This window comes from Nerophis ophidion, linkage group LG21, assembly GCF_033978795.1.
Source record: "Nerophis ophidion isolate RoL-2023_Sa linkage group LG21, RoL_Noph_v1.0, whole genome shotgun sequence".
NCBI classification, from domain to species: domain Eukaryota; kingdom Metazoa; phylum Chordata; class Actinopteri; order Syngnathiformes; family Syngnathidae; genus Nerophis; species Nerophis ophidion.
Window position 1 is genome coordinate 33,085,833 of NC_084631.1, and position 17,500 is coordinate 33,103,332.

General features: G+C 43.0%; 1 protein-coding gene across 1 annotated transcript in view; it reads right to left on the reverse strand.

Moving 5' to 3' along the window:
• The window catches only part of csmd2 (CUB and Sushi multiple domains 2), an 819,059-nt gene that overhangs the window by 49,205 nt on the left and 752,354 nt on the right, over positions 1 to 17,500 (reverse strand). The window contains exons 64-66 of the mRNA XM_061882497.1: positions 11,286 to 11,397; positions 10,959 to 11,138; positions 3,364 to 3,429 (exon numbers count right to left, since the gene is read on the reverse strand). Coding sequence (XP_061738481.1) covers positions 3,364 to 3,429; positions 10,959 to 11,138; positions 11,286 to 11,397 — 358 coding nt within the window. The remainder of the gene's footprint in view (positions 1 to 3,363; positions 3,430 to 10,958; positions 11,139 to 11,285; positions 11,398 to 17,500) is intronic.

Here is a 17,500-nt window from a genome sequence, read left to right on the forward strand (position 1 = left end):
GCTGCAATGCCAGCGCACATTCACATGCTGCTAAGCAGCAGTGAATTGGCGCTTGCAATGCAAGCAGCCCATATTATTATTGCTCATACGTCAAACTGTATTATTATTAAGGGCCTGCTGCAATGCCAGCGCCCATTCACTGCTAAGCAGCAGTAAAATCGGCACTTGCAATGCAAGCAGCCCATATTATTATTGCGCATACTTCAAACTGTATTATTATTATGGGCCTGCTGCAATGTCAGCGCCCATTCGCTGCTACACCAGTGAAGGTGCGCTTGCAATGCAAGCAGCCCTTATTATTATTGTGCATACTTCAAACGTTATTATTACTATGGGCCAGCTCCAATGTCAGCGCCCATTCTCTGCTACAACAGTGGATGTGCGCTTGCAATGCTAGCAGCCCATATTATTATTGTGCATATGTCAAATTTATTATTATTCACATGCTGCTAAGCAGCAGTGAATGGGCGCTTGCAATGCAAGCAGCCCCATTGCTCATACTGCAAACTTTATTATTATGGGCCTGCTGAAATGCACGCGTCCATTCACATGCTGCTAAGCAGCAGTGAATGCAAGCAGCATTGAATGGTCACTTGCAATGCAAGCAGCCCTTATAATTATTGCTTATACTGCAAACTTTAATATTATTATGGGCCTGCTGCAATGCAAGTGCCCATTCACATGATGCTCAGAAGTAGTGAATAGGCACTTGCAATGCAACCAACCCATATTATTATTGCTCATACTTCAAAATATATTATTATTATGGGCCTGCTGCAATGCAAGCAGCCCATACTATTATTGCTCATACTGCAAACTATTATTATGGGCCTGCTGCAATGCCAACGCCCATTCACATGCTGCTAAGCAGCAGTGAATGGGCAATGCAACCAACCCATTTTATTATTGCACATACTTCAACTTGTATTATTATTATGGGCCTGCTGCAATGCAGGCAGCCCATATTATTATTGCTCATACTTCAAAATGTATTATTATTATGGGCCTGCTGCAATGAAGCAGCCCATATTATCATTGCTCATACTGCAAACTTCATTATTATTATGGGTCTGCTGCAATTCAAGCACACATTCACATGCTGCTAAGCAGCAATGAATGGGCGCTTGCAATGTGAGTAGCCCGTATTATTATCACTCATACTGCAAACTTTATTATTATGGGCCTGCTGCAATGCCAGCGCACATTCACATGCTGCTAAGCAGCAGTGAATTGGCGCTTGCAATGCAAGCAGCCCATATTATTATTGCTCATACGTCAAACTGTATTATTATTAAGGGCCTGCTGCAATGCCAGCGCCCATTCACTGCTAAGCAGCAGTAAAATCGGCACTTGCAATGCAAGCAGCCCATATTATTATTGCGCATACTTCAAACTGTATTATTATTATGGGCCTGCTGCAATGTCAGCGCCCATTCGCTGCTACACCAGTGAAGGTGCGCTTGCAATGCAAGCAGCCCTTATTATTATTGTGCATACTTCAAACGTTATTATTACTATGGGCCAGCTCCAATGTCAGCGCCCATTCTCTGCTACAACAGTGGATGTGCGCTTGCAATGCTAGCAGCCCATATTATTATTGTGCATATGTCAAATTTATTATTATTCACATGCTGCTAAGCAGCAGTGAATGGGCGCTTGCAATGCAAGCAGCCCCATTGCTCATACTGCAAACTTTATTATTATGGGCCTGCTGAAATGCACGCGTCCATTCACATGCTGCTAAGCAGCAGTGAATGCAAGCAGCATTGAATGGTCACTTGCAATGCAAGCAGCCCTTATAATTATTGCTTATACTGCAAACTTTAATATTATTATGGGCCTGCTGCAATGCAAGTGCCCATTCACATGATGCTCAGAAGCAGTGAATAGGCACTTGCAATTCATGCAACCCATATTATTATTGTTCATACTTCAAACTTTATTATTAATATGGGCCTGTTGGAAATGCAGCGCCCATTCGCTGCTACAGCAGTGATTGTGCACTTGCAATACAAGCAGCCCATATTATTATCACTCATACTGCAAACTTTATTATTATGGGCCTGCTGCAATGCCAGCGCCCATATTATTATTGCTCATACTGCAAACTATAATATTATGGGCCTTCTGAAATGCAATCGCCTATTCATATGCTGCTGCTTATGGGCACTTGCAATGCAAGCAGCCCATATTATTATTGCTTATACTTCAAACTTTATTATTATTATGGGCCTGCTGCAATGCAAGCAGCCCATATCTTTATTGCGCATACTTTAAACTTTATGATTATTATGGGCCTGCTGCAATGTCAGCGCCCATTCGTTGCTACAGCAGTGATTGTGCGCTTGCAATACAAGCAGCCCATATTATTATTGCTCATACTGCAAACTATAATATTATGGGCCTGCTCAAATGCAATCGCCTATTCACACACTGCTTATGGGCACTTGCAATGCAAGCAGCCCATATTATTACTGCACATACTTCAAACTTTATTATTATCATGGGCCTGCTGAAATGCCAGGGCTCATTCGCTGCTACAGCAGTGAAGGGGCGCGCTTGCAATGCAAGCAGCCCATATCATTATTGTTTATACTGCAAACCATTATTATGGGCCTGCTGCAATTCAAGCACCCATTTATATTCTGCTAAGCATCAGTGAATGGGCCCTTGCAATGCATTCAGCCCATATGATTATTGCTCATACTTCAAACTTTATTATTATTATAAAAAGGGACAAGCGGTAGGAAATGGATGGAGTGATTGATAGCTCACAGACGAGATAATACTGTATCATCTATTTTCGGATATATCAGGTCTTACCAGGTCGGTACAGCATTCGTCACACTTGAAGGGTAAGATGAGGCAAAAATAAAACCTTAACTACTGTATTTGTGTAACAATTGATTGATTGATTGAAACTTTTATTAGTAGATTGCACAGTACAGTACATAGTCCGTACAATTGACCAGCAAATGGTAACACCGGAATTAGTTTTTCAACTTGTTTAAGTTGGGGTCCACGTAAATCAATTCATGGTAAAACACCACAGCTTGAACCACATGCAGGGAAATGAGTGTTTCCATGGTGACAGCTGGGAAACACGCAAAATCCTCATTTAGAATAAGGTTTTTTGTGGTTATCAATTGTACAAGCAGTCTAGACCACCAGAACCATGCCCACTACAAGTAGAAACAGTTATTTGGATCTTAGTAGACCAGGCCCTTAGTGTAATCATATATGGGGTTATAACAGCCAATGCAAAATGCACAGTCAGCAAAGATGCTCGCTAGACACAACAATTGGAAAAACGTATCTTACATGCCAGAAAAAACAAACAAACAAACAAAAAAACTGCCTTACCTGGTAATTTGGAAGGAGGTTCTTGCACGGTTCCCACCGGGCTCTTACCACTCGGACGGTTATCGGCTGGGGAGCGCAAAACGACACAATATCAAGCAAAGAAGTCGTTTCTGTGGCAGGTTCATCTTGACTTTGAACACACAAGCTCAAGGAGGAGCCCGTTAGTGCACACCTGGGGTCCCTCAGAACACGGGCCTGTAACTTGGACCGGGCGTTAAAGTCCCTTCAGGACCGTGAGTCAGACGCACGGTTTTGAGAGACAAACTTCAATAAAGTCGCGCAGGAGAAGTAAACTTGGGGTGTGTGTGCATACCAAGACAGGTGTAGGAGCTGGCAAACATGGGGTTGGTGTGTGCATACTAGAGATGCGTGGATAGGCAATTATATCATCCGCAACCGCATCACTAAAGTCGTCATCCACCCGCCAATCCACCCGAACAAACATTTTATCATCACCGCAACCGCCTGCCACCCGCGCGTTATTATATATCCGGAGTCGGCGACCTTCACCACTAAAAGAGCTAGTTTGACCCGTGTCACAAAGTAAAGAAGGCAATTGGAGCCGCTAACGTTCTCGCGAATATCCGATGGTGATCATTCAGATAACGGGAATAAGGGCGTGCTGTGAAGCCATTGCCTTTGACAACTTCAACAACATGTATGAACCGTTTGTCAGTCCAGCAACATGCAGTATGGAGCTTACACAAACACACATACAAGATTGAAGGGCATACTGGGTGATACAGAGTACACTAATGGTTGTGATATAAACAATTTTAACAGAATCACTAATCTGCACCACACTGTGAAGCCACACCAAACAAGAATGACAAACACATTTCGGGAGAACATCCTCACAGTAACGCAACATAAACGCAACACGACAAATACCCAGAATTCTTTGCATCCATGTGTGCATACCAAGACAGGTGTAGGAGCTGGCAAACAAGGGGTGTGTGTGCATACCAAGACAGGTGTAGTAGCTGGCAAACATGGGGTTGGTGTGTGCATACTAGAGATGCGCGGATAGGCAATTATATCATCCGCAACCGCATCACTAAAGTCGTCATCCACCCGCCATCCACCAGAACCAACATTTTATCAGAACCGCAACCGCCCGCCACCCGCCCGTTGTTATATATCCGGAGTCGGCGACCTTCACCACTAAAAGAGCTAGTTTGACCCGTGTCACAAAGTAAAGAAGGCAATTGGAGCCGCTAAAATTCTCGCGAATATCCGATGGTGATCATTCAGATAACGGAAATAAGGGCGTGCTGTGAAGCCATTGCGTTTGACAACTTCAACAACATGTACGAACCGTTTGCCAGTCCAGCAACATGCACACAAACACACATACAAGGTTGAAGGGCATACTGGGTGATACAGAGTACACTAATGGTTGTGATATAAGCAATTCTCTTACTAATATGCGCCACACTGTGAGGCCACACCAAACAAGAATGACAAACACATTTCGGGAGAACATCCTCACAGTAACACAACATAAACGCAAGACGACAAAACCCAGAATCCTTTGCATCCATGACAATTCCTGAATATACTTCACACCCCCGTGCCCCCAACCCCGCCCACCTTACCGACGCACGGTAGTGGGGTTTATAATATAGTCAGGAAGTGTGGGAGGTAGTTTATGAGCAATAACGTTGGTTCAGGTGAACGCGAGGAAAAAGAAGAGCAAACTTCCCTCGCTCTTCTTTATTAGCTGCCAGTATTTGAGCTGCCTGTCCGTCACTGCGCCCGGAGGTGCTCTTTAAACTGCATTACCACTTTCTAATGGCACACCACCACTTTCCTGGCTACCTTTCACTTTTCCATCAAGGCGGTACCAAGAACCAATTTGGGATACTCTTGTGCGGGTTCAAATGTGTCAATGAACGTTAATAGTTGAAAAAGAATACAAACGGGCATTTAAGAGTGAGCTGTGCTGTACAGTTATATGGTTTTCTTTCACATATTGGTCTCATTTGCAAGTACTGTACTGTACTATATTATATAGGAGACTTTGGATGCCAGGGGTGTCAAAGTCAAGGCCCGTGAATGAATGATCTATGGTCCCCAGGATGATATTTGATTAGTATTGGAACCGGCCCGCAGGCCACAGCCACCTGCTGCACGCACCAATACTCCATCAGTGTTGGTGCGAGGAATTTTTCTAAATGGGGTCCCACGGTAAATGTTTGGGGTCCCACCTTTTTGTAAGCGTTTTGAAAACAAATGATAAAAGTATTCGGCCGTCCATCCAAATGATGAGAATCAGGTGCCCTAGTCACCCGGTGTATCAAATCAAGCACTCCACATTTGTGAAAGAACGGGCCGCTCTCTGTGATTTCCAGCGTGGAACTGTCATAGGATGCCAAATCCAGTCGTGAAATTTCCTCGCTCCTAAATATTTCAAAGTCAACTTTATTATAAGAAAAGTGAAGAATTTGGGAACAACAGCAACTCAGCCACCAAGTTGTAGGCCAGGTAAACTGAGAGAGAGGGGTCACCGCATAGTGCAAAGACTTTCTGCAGTCAGTTGCTGCAAAGCTCCAAACTTCATGTGAACTTCTAATTAGCCCACGTACAGTACACAGAGAGCTTCATAGAATGGGTTTCCATGGCCGAGTAGCTGCATCTAAGCCATACATCACCAAGTCCAATGCAAAGCATGGGATGCAGTGGTGTAAAGCACGTCGCCACTGGAGTCTGGAGCACTGGAGACGCCTTCTCTGGACTGATAGGTCACACTTTTCCATCTAACAATCCAATGGACCAGTCTGGGTTTGGTCCCTCCAGGGACCTGTTCTCCTCCAGGACCAGGAGGCGTGTGGGTCGGAACACAGCTGACTCTTCTCACCCTGGACACAAATTATTCTCCCCTCAACCCTCTGGCAGGAGACTACGGTCCATCCAGACCCACACCTTGTGGACGGCCTTCCCAGAACTTTGAATGCTACAGGATACCAAAACAATTTGGACAATTCAATGCTCCCAACCTTGTGGGAACAGTTTGGAGCGAGCCCCTTCCTCTTCCAACATGACAGTGAACAGGTGCCCAAAGTAAGGTCCATAAAGACACGGAAGACACCGTCTGGTGTGGATGAACTTGACTGGCCTGCACAGAGTCCTGACCTGAACTCGATAGAACACATTTGGGATGAATTAGAAGGGAGACTGAGAGCCAGGCCTTCTCAACCAACATCAGTGTGTGACCTCACCAATGCGCTTTTGGAAAATTCCGATAAACACACTCAGCAACCTTGTGGACAGCCTTCCCAGAACTTTGAATGCTTCAGGATACCAAAACAATTTGGACAATTCCATGCTCTCAACCTTGTGGGACCAGTTTGGAGCGGGCCCCTTCCTCTTCCAACATGACTGTGAACAGGTGCCCAAAGTAAGGCCCATAAAGTCCTGACCTGAACCCGAAAGAACACCTTTGGGGTGAATTAGAACGGAGACTGAGATTCTTCCATTAGTTCATTAAGCAAAGGTCTTCACAAGACAAAATCCAGTTTTTGACAATGCACAGTGTTTCCTGCACTGTTCGTGTGGAAGCGGGCCAAACACAGCGTAATGCTGATGAATACCTCCGTTAACAGCTGCTTCCAGTCCGACACATGCCAGTGTAGTACGGTCCATCCATCACACAATTACACTCCACACAAGCAGCCTCTGCAACATTAGCGAGAGGACAAAACCTGATTAGAACCGCGCTTGCGTTTCCATTGATTGGCTAAGCAGGAGGATCAACGACGGGGCCGCGTTAACAAGTTCCAGCAGACAAATGGACTCGCTAAGTGTTTGCCTCGAGTTTACACGGACGAAAAAAATTGCTGACACTTGGTGGTACGGACCGATTTTTTTGGGAAGTATGCAAGGTTGACGTGTGTGAAGACCAGTTGCAGCACAAAGCAGGGATGGGTACCCAGTTTGGTACTGGCATTAGGTCATTTTATGCCCTATCAATGTGTAGCTCGGTTGATAGAGTGGCTGTGCCATCAAGTTGACGGTTCCAGGTTCGATCCCCACTTCTGCCATCCTAGTCACTGCCGTTGTGTCCTTGGGGCAAAAAACTTTACCCACCTGCTCCAAGTCCCACCCACACTGGTTTAAATGTAACTTAGATCTTGGGTTTCACTATGTAGAGCGCTTCGAGTTAAGAGAAAATCGCTATATAACTATAATTCACTTCACTTTTCTTAGAATAAAGTTGACTTTGGAATATTTAGGAGCGAGGAAATTTCTCAATTGGATTTGTTGTTTTGGCTTAGATCAGGGGTCTCAAACATGCGGCCCGCGGGCCAATTACTTTCCAACGTTCCCAATTATCCCGAATTTCAGGGCATCCATTCTCTCGAATTCCCTGTCGAATTTTACCCAATCAACAACATTCAGGGGGTGCCATGATGGTACTGCCTTTAGCGCCCTCTACGTCCTGTATAGAGAGCGTGCAAGCCCAGTTACCGGTATATGTTGCATTTAGCTGTGCTGTAGCAAGACATATTTGATCAACGGCCATACAGGTCACACTGAGGGTGGCCGTATAAACAACTTTAACACTGTTACAAATATGTGCCAGACTGTGAACCCACACCAAACAAGAATGACAAACGCATTTCAGGAGAACATCCGCACCGTAATACAACATAAACACAACAGAACAAATACCCAGAATCCCATGCAGCCCTAACTTTTCTGGGCTACAATAAACACGCCCCCACCCTCCCTACTTGGGCAGTGTATAGTAGCCCGGGAGAGTTAGGGCCGCAAGGTGTTCTGGGTATCTGTTCTCTTGTGTTTAAGTTGTGTTAGGGTGCGGATGTTCTCCCAAAATGTGTTTGTCATTCTTGTTTGGTGTTGGTTCAAAGTGTGGCGCATATTTGTAACAGTGTTAAAGTTGTTTTTTACGGCCACCCTCAGTGTGACCTGTATGGCTGTTGACCAAGTATGCCTTGCAGTCACGTGCGTTGTTCTGCACAAGTCTCACACAACATGTTACAGAGCCGTCACTTTGGTTGTGTGATGTAAAAGCGTGCGCGATGACATGTTGTAGAGCAGTAGTCCTCTTATTGGGGGTGCGCGAACCCCTGGGGGTACGTGAAGGTATGCCAAGGGAAAAGCGAGATTTATTATTAATGTTCTAAAAAATTAATAATAATATATAAATACTTTATAAATACATTAATTAAATCATACTTTAACAAAATATGAATGTAAGTTCATAAACTGTGAAAAAATAATACAACAATTCAATATTCAGTGTTGACAGCTACACTTTTTATGGACATGTTCCATAAATATTGATGTTAAAGATTTCTTTTTTTGTGAATAAATGTTTAAAATTAAGTTCATGAATCCAGATGGATTTCTATTACAATCCCCAAAGAGGGCACTTGAAGTTGATGATTTCTTCTATGTGTAGGTCACATGAAGTTTGCAGCTCTGTAGCGACTGTCTGTGCAGAAAGTCTTTGCACTATGCGTTGACCCCTCCCTCTGTCAGTTTACCCAGCCGACCACTTGGCGGCTGAGTTGCTGTTGTTCCCAAACTCTTCACATTTCTTAGAATAAAGGTAACTTTGGAATATTTAGGAGCGAGGAAATTTCACGATTGGATTCGTTGTTAAGCTTAGATGCAGCTGATCGGCCATGGAAAGCCATTTCATGATGCTCTCTGCGTACTGGACGTGGGCTAATTGGAAGTTCACTTGAAGTTTGCAGCTCTGTAGCAACTGACTGTGCAGAAAGTCTTTGCACTATGCGTTGACCCCTCCCTCTGTCAGTTTACCCAGCCGACCACTTGGCGGCTGAGTTACTGTTGTTCCCAAACTCTTCACTTTTCTTAGAATAAAGGTAACTTTGGAATATTTAGGAGCGAGGAAATTTCACGATTGGATTTTTTTTCTGCCTTAGATGCATTCAAAGTTCTGGGAAGGCCGTCCACAAGGTGTGGGTCTGGATGGACCGTAATCTCCTGCCAGAGGGTAGAGGGGAGAATAATTTGTGTCCAGGGTGAGAAGAGTCAGCTGTGTTCCGACCCACACGCCTCCTGGTCCTGGAGGAGAACAGGTCCCTGGAGGGACCAAATCCAGACTGGTCCATTGGATTGTTAGATGGAAAACTGTGACCTATCAGTCCAGAGAAGGCATCTCCAGCGCTCCAGACTCCAGTGGCGACGTGCTTTACACCACTGCATCCCATGCTTTGCATTGGACTTGGTGATGTATGGCTTAGATGCAGCTACTCGGCCATGGAAACCCATTTCATGAAGCTCTATGCGTACTGTGCGTGGGCTAATTGGAAATTCGCATGAAGTTTGGAGCTCTGTAGCGACTGACTGTACAGAAAGTCTTTGCACTATGCGTTGACCCCTCTCTCTGTCAGTTTACCCAGCCTACCACTTGGCGGCGGAGTTGCTGTTGTTCCCAAACTCTTGACTTTTCTTAGAATAAAGCTAACTTTGGAATATTTAGGAGCGAGGAAATTTCCCGATTGGATTTGTTGTTAAATTAGATTCAGCTGCTCGGCCATGGAAAGCCATTTCATGATGCTCTCTGCGTACTGTACGTGGGCTATTTGGAAAGGTACATGAAGTTTGCAGCTCTGTAGCGACTGACTGTGCACTCCAGCATCCGTTGACCCCTCTCTGTCAGTTTACGTGGCCTACCACTTGGCGGCTGAGTTGCTGTTGTTCCCAAACTCCTCACTTTTCCTATAATAAAGTCGACATTGGAATATTTAGGAGCGAGGAAATTTCACGACTGGAGCATTTAAGTCTCACCTTAAAACTCATCTGTATACTCTAGCCTTTAAATAGACCTCCTTTTTAGACCAGTTGATCTACCACTTCTTTTCTTTCTCCTATGTCCCCCCCTCCCTTGTGGAGGGGGTCCGGTCCGATGACCATGGATGAAGTACTGGCTGTCCAGAGTCGAGACCCGGGATGGACCGCTCGTCGGGACCCAGGATGGACCGCTCGCCTGTATCGGTTGGGGACATCTCTACGCTGCTGATCCGCCTCCGCTTAAGATGGTCTCCTGTGGACGGGACTCTCGCAGCTGTCTTGGATCCGCTTGAACTGAACTCTCGCGGCTGTGTTGGAGCCACTATGGATTGAACTTTCACAGTATCATGTTAGACCCGCTCGACATCCATTGCTTTCGGTCCCCTAGAGGGGGGGCGGGGTTGCCCACATCTGAGGTCCTCTCCAAGGTTTCTCATAGTCAGCATTGTCACTGGCATCCCACTGGGTGTGAATTCTCCCTGCCCACTGGGTGTGAGTTTTCCTTGCCCTTTTGTGGGTTCTTCCGAGGATGTTGTAGTCGTAATGATTTGTGCAGTCCTTTGAGACATTTGTGATTTGGGGCTATATAAATAAACATTGATTGATTGATTGATTTGTTGCACAGGTGGAATCCTATGACAGTTCCACGCTGGAAATCACTGACAGCGGTCCATTCTTTCACAAATGTTTATAGAAACAGTCTCCATGCCTAAGTGCTCGATTTGATACACCAGGTGATTAGGACACCTGATTGTCATCATTTGGATGGGTGGCAAAATACTTTTGGAAATACGGTGCGTTTCTACCTGCACAGAGAGGCGGCTTCCCGGTCCAGCTCCCGTCGGACTTGCAGGTCCTGTGCTCTGATCCTCCAGCCAAGTAGAACCCGGGCTGGCAGGTGTAGATCAGTGTGTAGCCCAGGGATGGCAGTTCAATAGCACGCACGTCCGACTGGGCCGGCAGCTCCGGCTGGCTGCAGTGGTGAGCTGCAGAAATAAAAATGGAGATAAAGATTAAAGGAAGAAAGGAGTGGGGGTTTCATGTGACAGGCTGGAAGGAGGCGAGGCGGATCAGAGAAACGGGAGCGCGCACAACACATTTCATCTCCCGATACAAGCCTGGTGGGAGCTCACCGATGCACTCGGGCTGAAAACCGCTCCAAGTGAGGTTGGGCAGGCAAGTCCGGGAGACGGAGCCCTGCAGCAGGTAGCCCTTCCTGCAGCTGAAGAACACCGTGCTGCTGACCTGCGAGCGGGACAGGAGAGAAATATGTGGCAGGATGTTTGTTTACAATAAATGTCAAATAAAGCACACTGGCTTTATTTTAAAGCCTTCCACAATCGTGCTGTTATTCTGTCACGGGACGCGATAAAGATAACGCCATTTGCAATGAAAGTAGGAGTCGAGTGGAGCAGTGTTTTTCAACCACTGTGCCGCGAGATGCAGTCTGGTGTGCCGTGGGAAATTGTCTAATTTCACCTATTTGGGTTAAAAATATTTTTTTTGTCGGTGCTGTCTCGAGCTTGGCAGAGTAACCGTGTAATACTCTTCCATATCAGTAGGGGGCAGCTGGTAGCTTTGTAGATGTCAGAAACAGCAGTGTGAAGGTAAAATTGTGTCTAATGCTTAAACCAAAAATAAACAAAAGATGAGCGCCCCTAAGAAAAGGCTATACAGAAAGAAAATAAAACTGAACTGGCTACAATGTAAAGAAAAACAGAATTCTGGAGGACAGCAAAGACTTACTGTGGAGCAAAGACGGCGTTCACAATGTACATCCAAACATGACATGACAATCAACAATGTCCCCACGATGAAGGATAAACCAGTAATTATAGTCTGCAAATGATGTGTTGTTGTTGTTGAGTGTCGGTGCTGTCTTGAGCTCGGCAGAGTAACCGTGTAATACTCTTCCATATCAGTAGGGGGCAGGCGGTAGCTTTGTAGATGTCGGAAACAGCAGTGTGAAGGTAGAATTGTGTCTAATGCTTCAACCGAAAATAAACAAAAAGTGAGTGCCTCTAAGAAAAGGCTATGCAGAACAAAACTAAGATGAACTGGCTACAAAGTAAAGAAAAACAGAATGCTGGAGGACAGCAAAGACTTACTGCGGAGCAAAGACTTACTGCGGGGCCAAGACGGCGTTCACAATGTACATCCAAACATGACATAACAATCAACAATGTCACCACGAAGAAGGATAAACCAGTAATTATAGTCAGCAAATGATGTGTTGTTGAGAGTCGGTGCTGTCTAGAGCTCGGCAGAGTAACCGTGTAATACTCTTCCATATCAGTAGGGGGCATCTGGTAGCTTTGTAGATGTCAGAAACAGCAGTGTGAAGGTAAAATTGTGTCTAATGCTTAAACCAAAAATAAATAAAAGATGAGCGCCCCTAAGAAAAGGCTATACAGAAAGAAAATAAAACTGAACTGGCTACAATGTAATGAAAAACAGAATGCCGGACAACAGCAAATACTTACTGTGAAGCAAAGACGGCGTTCACAATGTACATCTGAACATGACATGACAATCAACAATGTCCCCACGAAGAAGAATAAACCAGTAATTATAGTCTGCAAATCATGTGTTGTTGAGTGTCGGTGCTGTCTGGAACTCGGCAGAGTAACCGTGTAATACTCTTCCATATAAATCGGAGGCAGATGGTAGCTTTGTAGCTGTCGGAAACAGCAGTGTGTGTCTAATGCTTAAACCAAAAATAAACAAAAGGTGGGTGCCCCTAAGAAAAGGCTATGCAGAAGGGAACTAAAACTGAACTGGCTACAAAGTCAAGAAAAACAGGATGCTGGACGACAGCAAAGACTTACTGTTGAGCAAAGATAGCGTCTACAATGTACGTCCGAACATGACATGACAATCAACAATGTTCCCACAAGGAAGGATAAACCGGTAATTATAGTCTGCAAATGATGTGTTCTTGTTAAGTGTCGGTGCTGTCTGGAGCTCGGCAGAGTAACCATGTAATACTCTTCCATATCAGTAGGGGGCAGACGGTAGCTTTGTAGCTGTCGGAAACAGCAGTGTGTGTCTAATGCTTAAACCAAAAATAAACAAAAGGTGGGTGCCCCTAAGAAAAGGCTATGCAGAAGGAAACTAAAACTGAACTGGCTACAAAGTAAACAAAAACAGAATGGTGGACGACAGCAAAGACTTACTGTGAAGCAAAGACAGCGTCCACAATGTATATCCGAACATGACATGACAATCAACAATGTCCCTACGAAGAAGGATAAACCAGTAATTATAGTCTGCAAATGATGTGTTCTTATTAAGTGTCGGTGCTGTCTGGAGCTCGGCAGAGTAACCGTGTAATACTCTTCCATATCAGTAAGGGGCAGCCGGTAGCTTTGTAGCTGTCGGAAACAGTAGTGTGTGTCTAATGCTTAAACCAAAAATAAACAAAAGGTGAGTACCCCTAAGAAAAGGCTATGCCGAATGAAAATAAAACTGAACTGGCTACAAAGTCAAGAAAAACAGAATGCTGGACGACAGCAAAGACTTACTGTGGAGCAAAGATAGCGTCTACAATGTACGTCCGAACATGACATGACAATCAACAATGTTCCCACAAGGAAGGATAAACCAGTAATTATAGTCTGCAAATGATATGTTCTTGTTAAGTGTCGTTGCTGTCTGGAGCTCGGCAGAGTAACCGTGTAATACTCTTCCATATCAGTAGGGGGCAGACGGTAGCTTTGTAGCTGTCGGAAACAGCAGTGTGTGTCTAATGCTTAAACCAAAAATAAACAAAAGGTGGGTGCCCCTAAGAAAAGGCTATGCAGAAGGAAACTAAAACTGAACTGGCTACAAAGTAAACAAAAACAGAATGCTGGACGACAGCAAAGACTTACTGTGAAGCAAAGACAGCGTCCACAATGTATGTCCGAACATGACATGACAATCAACAATGTCCCTACGAAGAAGGATAAACCAGTAATTATAGTCTGCAAATGATGTGTTGTTGAGTGTCGGTGCTGTCTGGAGCTTGGCAGAGTAACCTTGTAATACTCTTCCATAAAAATAGGGGGCAGACGGTAGCTTTGTAGATGTCGGAAACAGCAGTGTGTGTCTAATGCTTAAACCAAAAATAAACAAAAGGTGGGTGCCCGTAAGAAAAGGTTATGCAGAAGGAAACTAAAACTGAACTGGCTAAAAAGTAAACAAAAACAGAATGCTGGAAGACAGCAAAGACTTACTGCGGAGCAAAGACGGCGTCCACAATGTACATTCGAACATGACATGACAATCAACAATGTCCCCACGAGGAAGGATAAACCAGTAACTATAGTCTGCAAATGATGTGTTGTTGTTGAGTGTCGGTGCTGTCTCGAGCTCGGCAGAGTAACCATGTAATACTCTTCCATATCAGTAGGGGGCAGACGGTAGCTTTGTAGCTGTCGGAAACAGCAGTGTGTGTCTAATGCTTAAACCAAAAACAAACAAAAGGTGTGTACCCCTAAGAAAAGGCTATACAGAAAGAAAATAAAACTGAACTGGCTACAATGTAAAGAAAAACAGAATGCTGGACGACAGCAAAGACTTACTGTTGAGCAAAGACGGCGTCTACAATGTACATCCGAACATGACATGACAATCAACAATGTCCCCACAAGGAAAGATAAACCAGTAATTATAGTCTGCAAATGATGTGTTCTTGTTAAGTGTCGGTGCTGTCTGGAGCTCGGCAGAGTAACCGTGTAATACTCTTCCATAAAAGTTTCAACCAATCAATCAATCAAAAAGGTGCTAAACTTACAAACTAATTACAATAAAACTAACACTTTGTCACGACGGGGTTACATATTGCAGCACGGACTAATCTGGACAGGACTCGCAGGTAGGAACATGATTCAATTCTCCAAAATATCAAAGCACCGCCAAGGACAGAAAACAAGACAAAAAAAAACACGTGCCTATCGCATTTGAAGCTAAACTTAGCAGAGGCTAGGAGACAAGCGAAACTTACCTGGCGATAGCATGACGCAAATAAAGAAGCCAGGACGAGTGTGGCAAGAGAGGTGAATAAATAAATCTCTGATTAGTGGTCGACTGCAGGTGAGCGTGCCAACCACTAACCAGAGGCAGGTGAATCCAATGAATCCGCAGAAACCAAAAGTACACAAAACAGGAACTAAGGGAGTCCAAAAATAACAGAACATAACAAAAAACATGGATCATGACACACTTACTGTAATATTTCCACCATCGCTGGAATGTCGACCAGCGGGGCACTCACATAATTTCGTTTAGATGAAGAATCAATCGCAATCCTCACGAAGGGTTAAAAAAAAAATATATTTCTGGATATTTTTCAGAGTTTAATGGCCGCAAGAGAGGACCTTCTATCTGTGGACTCAACTCTTAGCTATTTATTTACCATTTAGAATGCATAAAAAAAGCCGAGCATATGTATTCTTGTCTTACATGAGGATTGTGAATAATAAACAGCACATCCCTTTCACATGTTTACTTATTTCCAGTGTGACTGCTCTAATAATATGGTCAGAGTGCAGAAGCGTTACTACGGTGATGTGGGATCTAAGGACATTGCCCGAGGTGTTTGGAGCGGAATATTCAAAACGGCCGACTGAATTTGCAGCATTTTGTGATGTTCAGACGGTGTTTTCACATACTTTGCGGATTGTAAACACAATTGGATAAGCTTTAATGGACACGATAAAACACAAATAAGCATATAAAGTCAACTTGCTTTTCCACTCTGCTGCTACTTTAAAACATCATCAACAAACAGACATTTATTAGGTCAATTAAGTACTGCAACGAACACCGATTCTGAAAAGGCACTGAATTACTTTTGTGGAGGATGGAATCGTTAAAACACATTTATTGAGGTTTAAAAAAAAGTCTAAATAGTATTTAGCAACTGACAAGACTGCAGTGCTTAGTTGAGAATACAAAAGTTTCCTGCAACACCCCCAGACCACAAAGATTTATTGTGTGTGTTTTTGTGTTTCTACCCTTCTTGAGACATCGACAGGGAAAAGTAGCTTCCATATGAGGAGGTGTGAACAAGTTAGGACATAAATCATGGTCACAATACGGAAAAAATGTTCAGAGAATGTCTCATTTGCACCCCTGGTGGTGAAATCCATGAAAACAAGGTGGTCCCAAAAAGGAGGAATTTTTCAAATTGACTGTGCCGGTTTTAAAAGTGCACCTCCCTCTGGCTAACATATGAAATAACAAGTGTGTGTAAGAAATTGAAATGCACCCCCCGTTTGGCCAAAATGAATAAAAACAATTAAAATGAATATGTATATAGAGACATACTGTAATAATGAAGTAAAGATAGATTAAAAAACAATTACAGAAAAAAAATTTGAATGATACAAAATTAAGTAAAAGCAGTCTTTTTGTCACAATGTGTTGACTTTTTTCTTATAAAAAATTAAGTAAAAGCAGTCTTTTTCTCAAAAAAGACTAAAAATAATGTTTTTTTCTTATAAAATTGAGAACAATCTCTTATTCTTTCTGTTTCTGTAATATTGCAATATTTTCTTGTAAAATTACAACTTTTCTGTGTAAAATGATTACTTTTTAATGGAAAATGGTGAATTTTGTCATAAAAAATTCTGGCTTTTATGACAATATTGCCAATGTTTTTTTGTTCTTTTAAATTAGTGACATTCTTTGAGTAAAATTATGACTTTTGTCATAATTTTGCCAAGTAAAATTCAGATTATGTTGCCAAAAATTTTAAGTTTTCTTAAAAAATTGTGATACCCACCTTTTGAGTAAAATTACGACTCTTTCCTTAAAATTGCCAACCTTTTAAACTTTTCTTATGAAATTGCGACTGTGAGTGAGTAAAATTCCAACTTTGATCACAATATTGCCAACGTTTTCGTTATTGTAAAATAGTGCTTTTTTTTTTTTAGAAAATTATGACTTTTGGCATAACTTTGCCAAGTAAAACTCCGATCATTATTATGATATTGCCAAAATGTTAAAGTTTTCCTATAAAATTGTGGTACCCAAATTTTGTAGAGTAAAATGTTTACAATTTCCATAAAATAGCCAACATTTTAGGCTTTTCTTGAAAAATTGCGACTGCTAATGAGTAAAATTCCAACTTTGATCACAATATTGCCAACGTGTTTGTTGTTCTTGGAAAATGGCGAATTTTTTTTTTAGTAAAATTATGACTTTTGTAAAAGTAAAATTCCGATTATTATTATTATAATAAAATTGGCAAAATGTTTTAAAGTTTTCCTATAAAACTGTGATACAAACATTTTGTCGAGTAAAATTACGACTATTTACATAAAATTGGCAACTTTTTAAGCTTTTCTTGTAAAATTGCGAT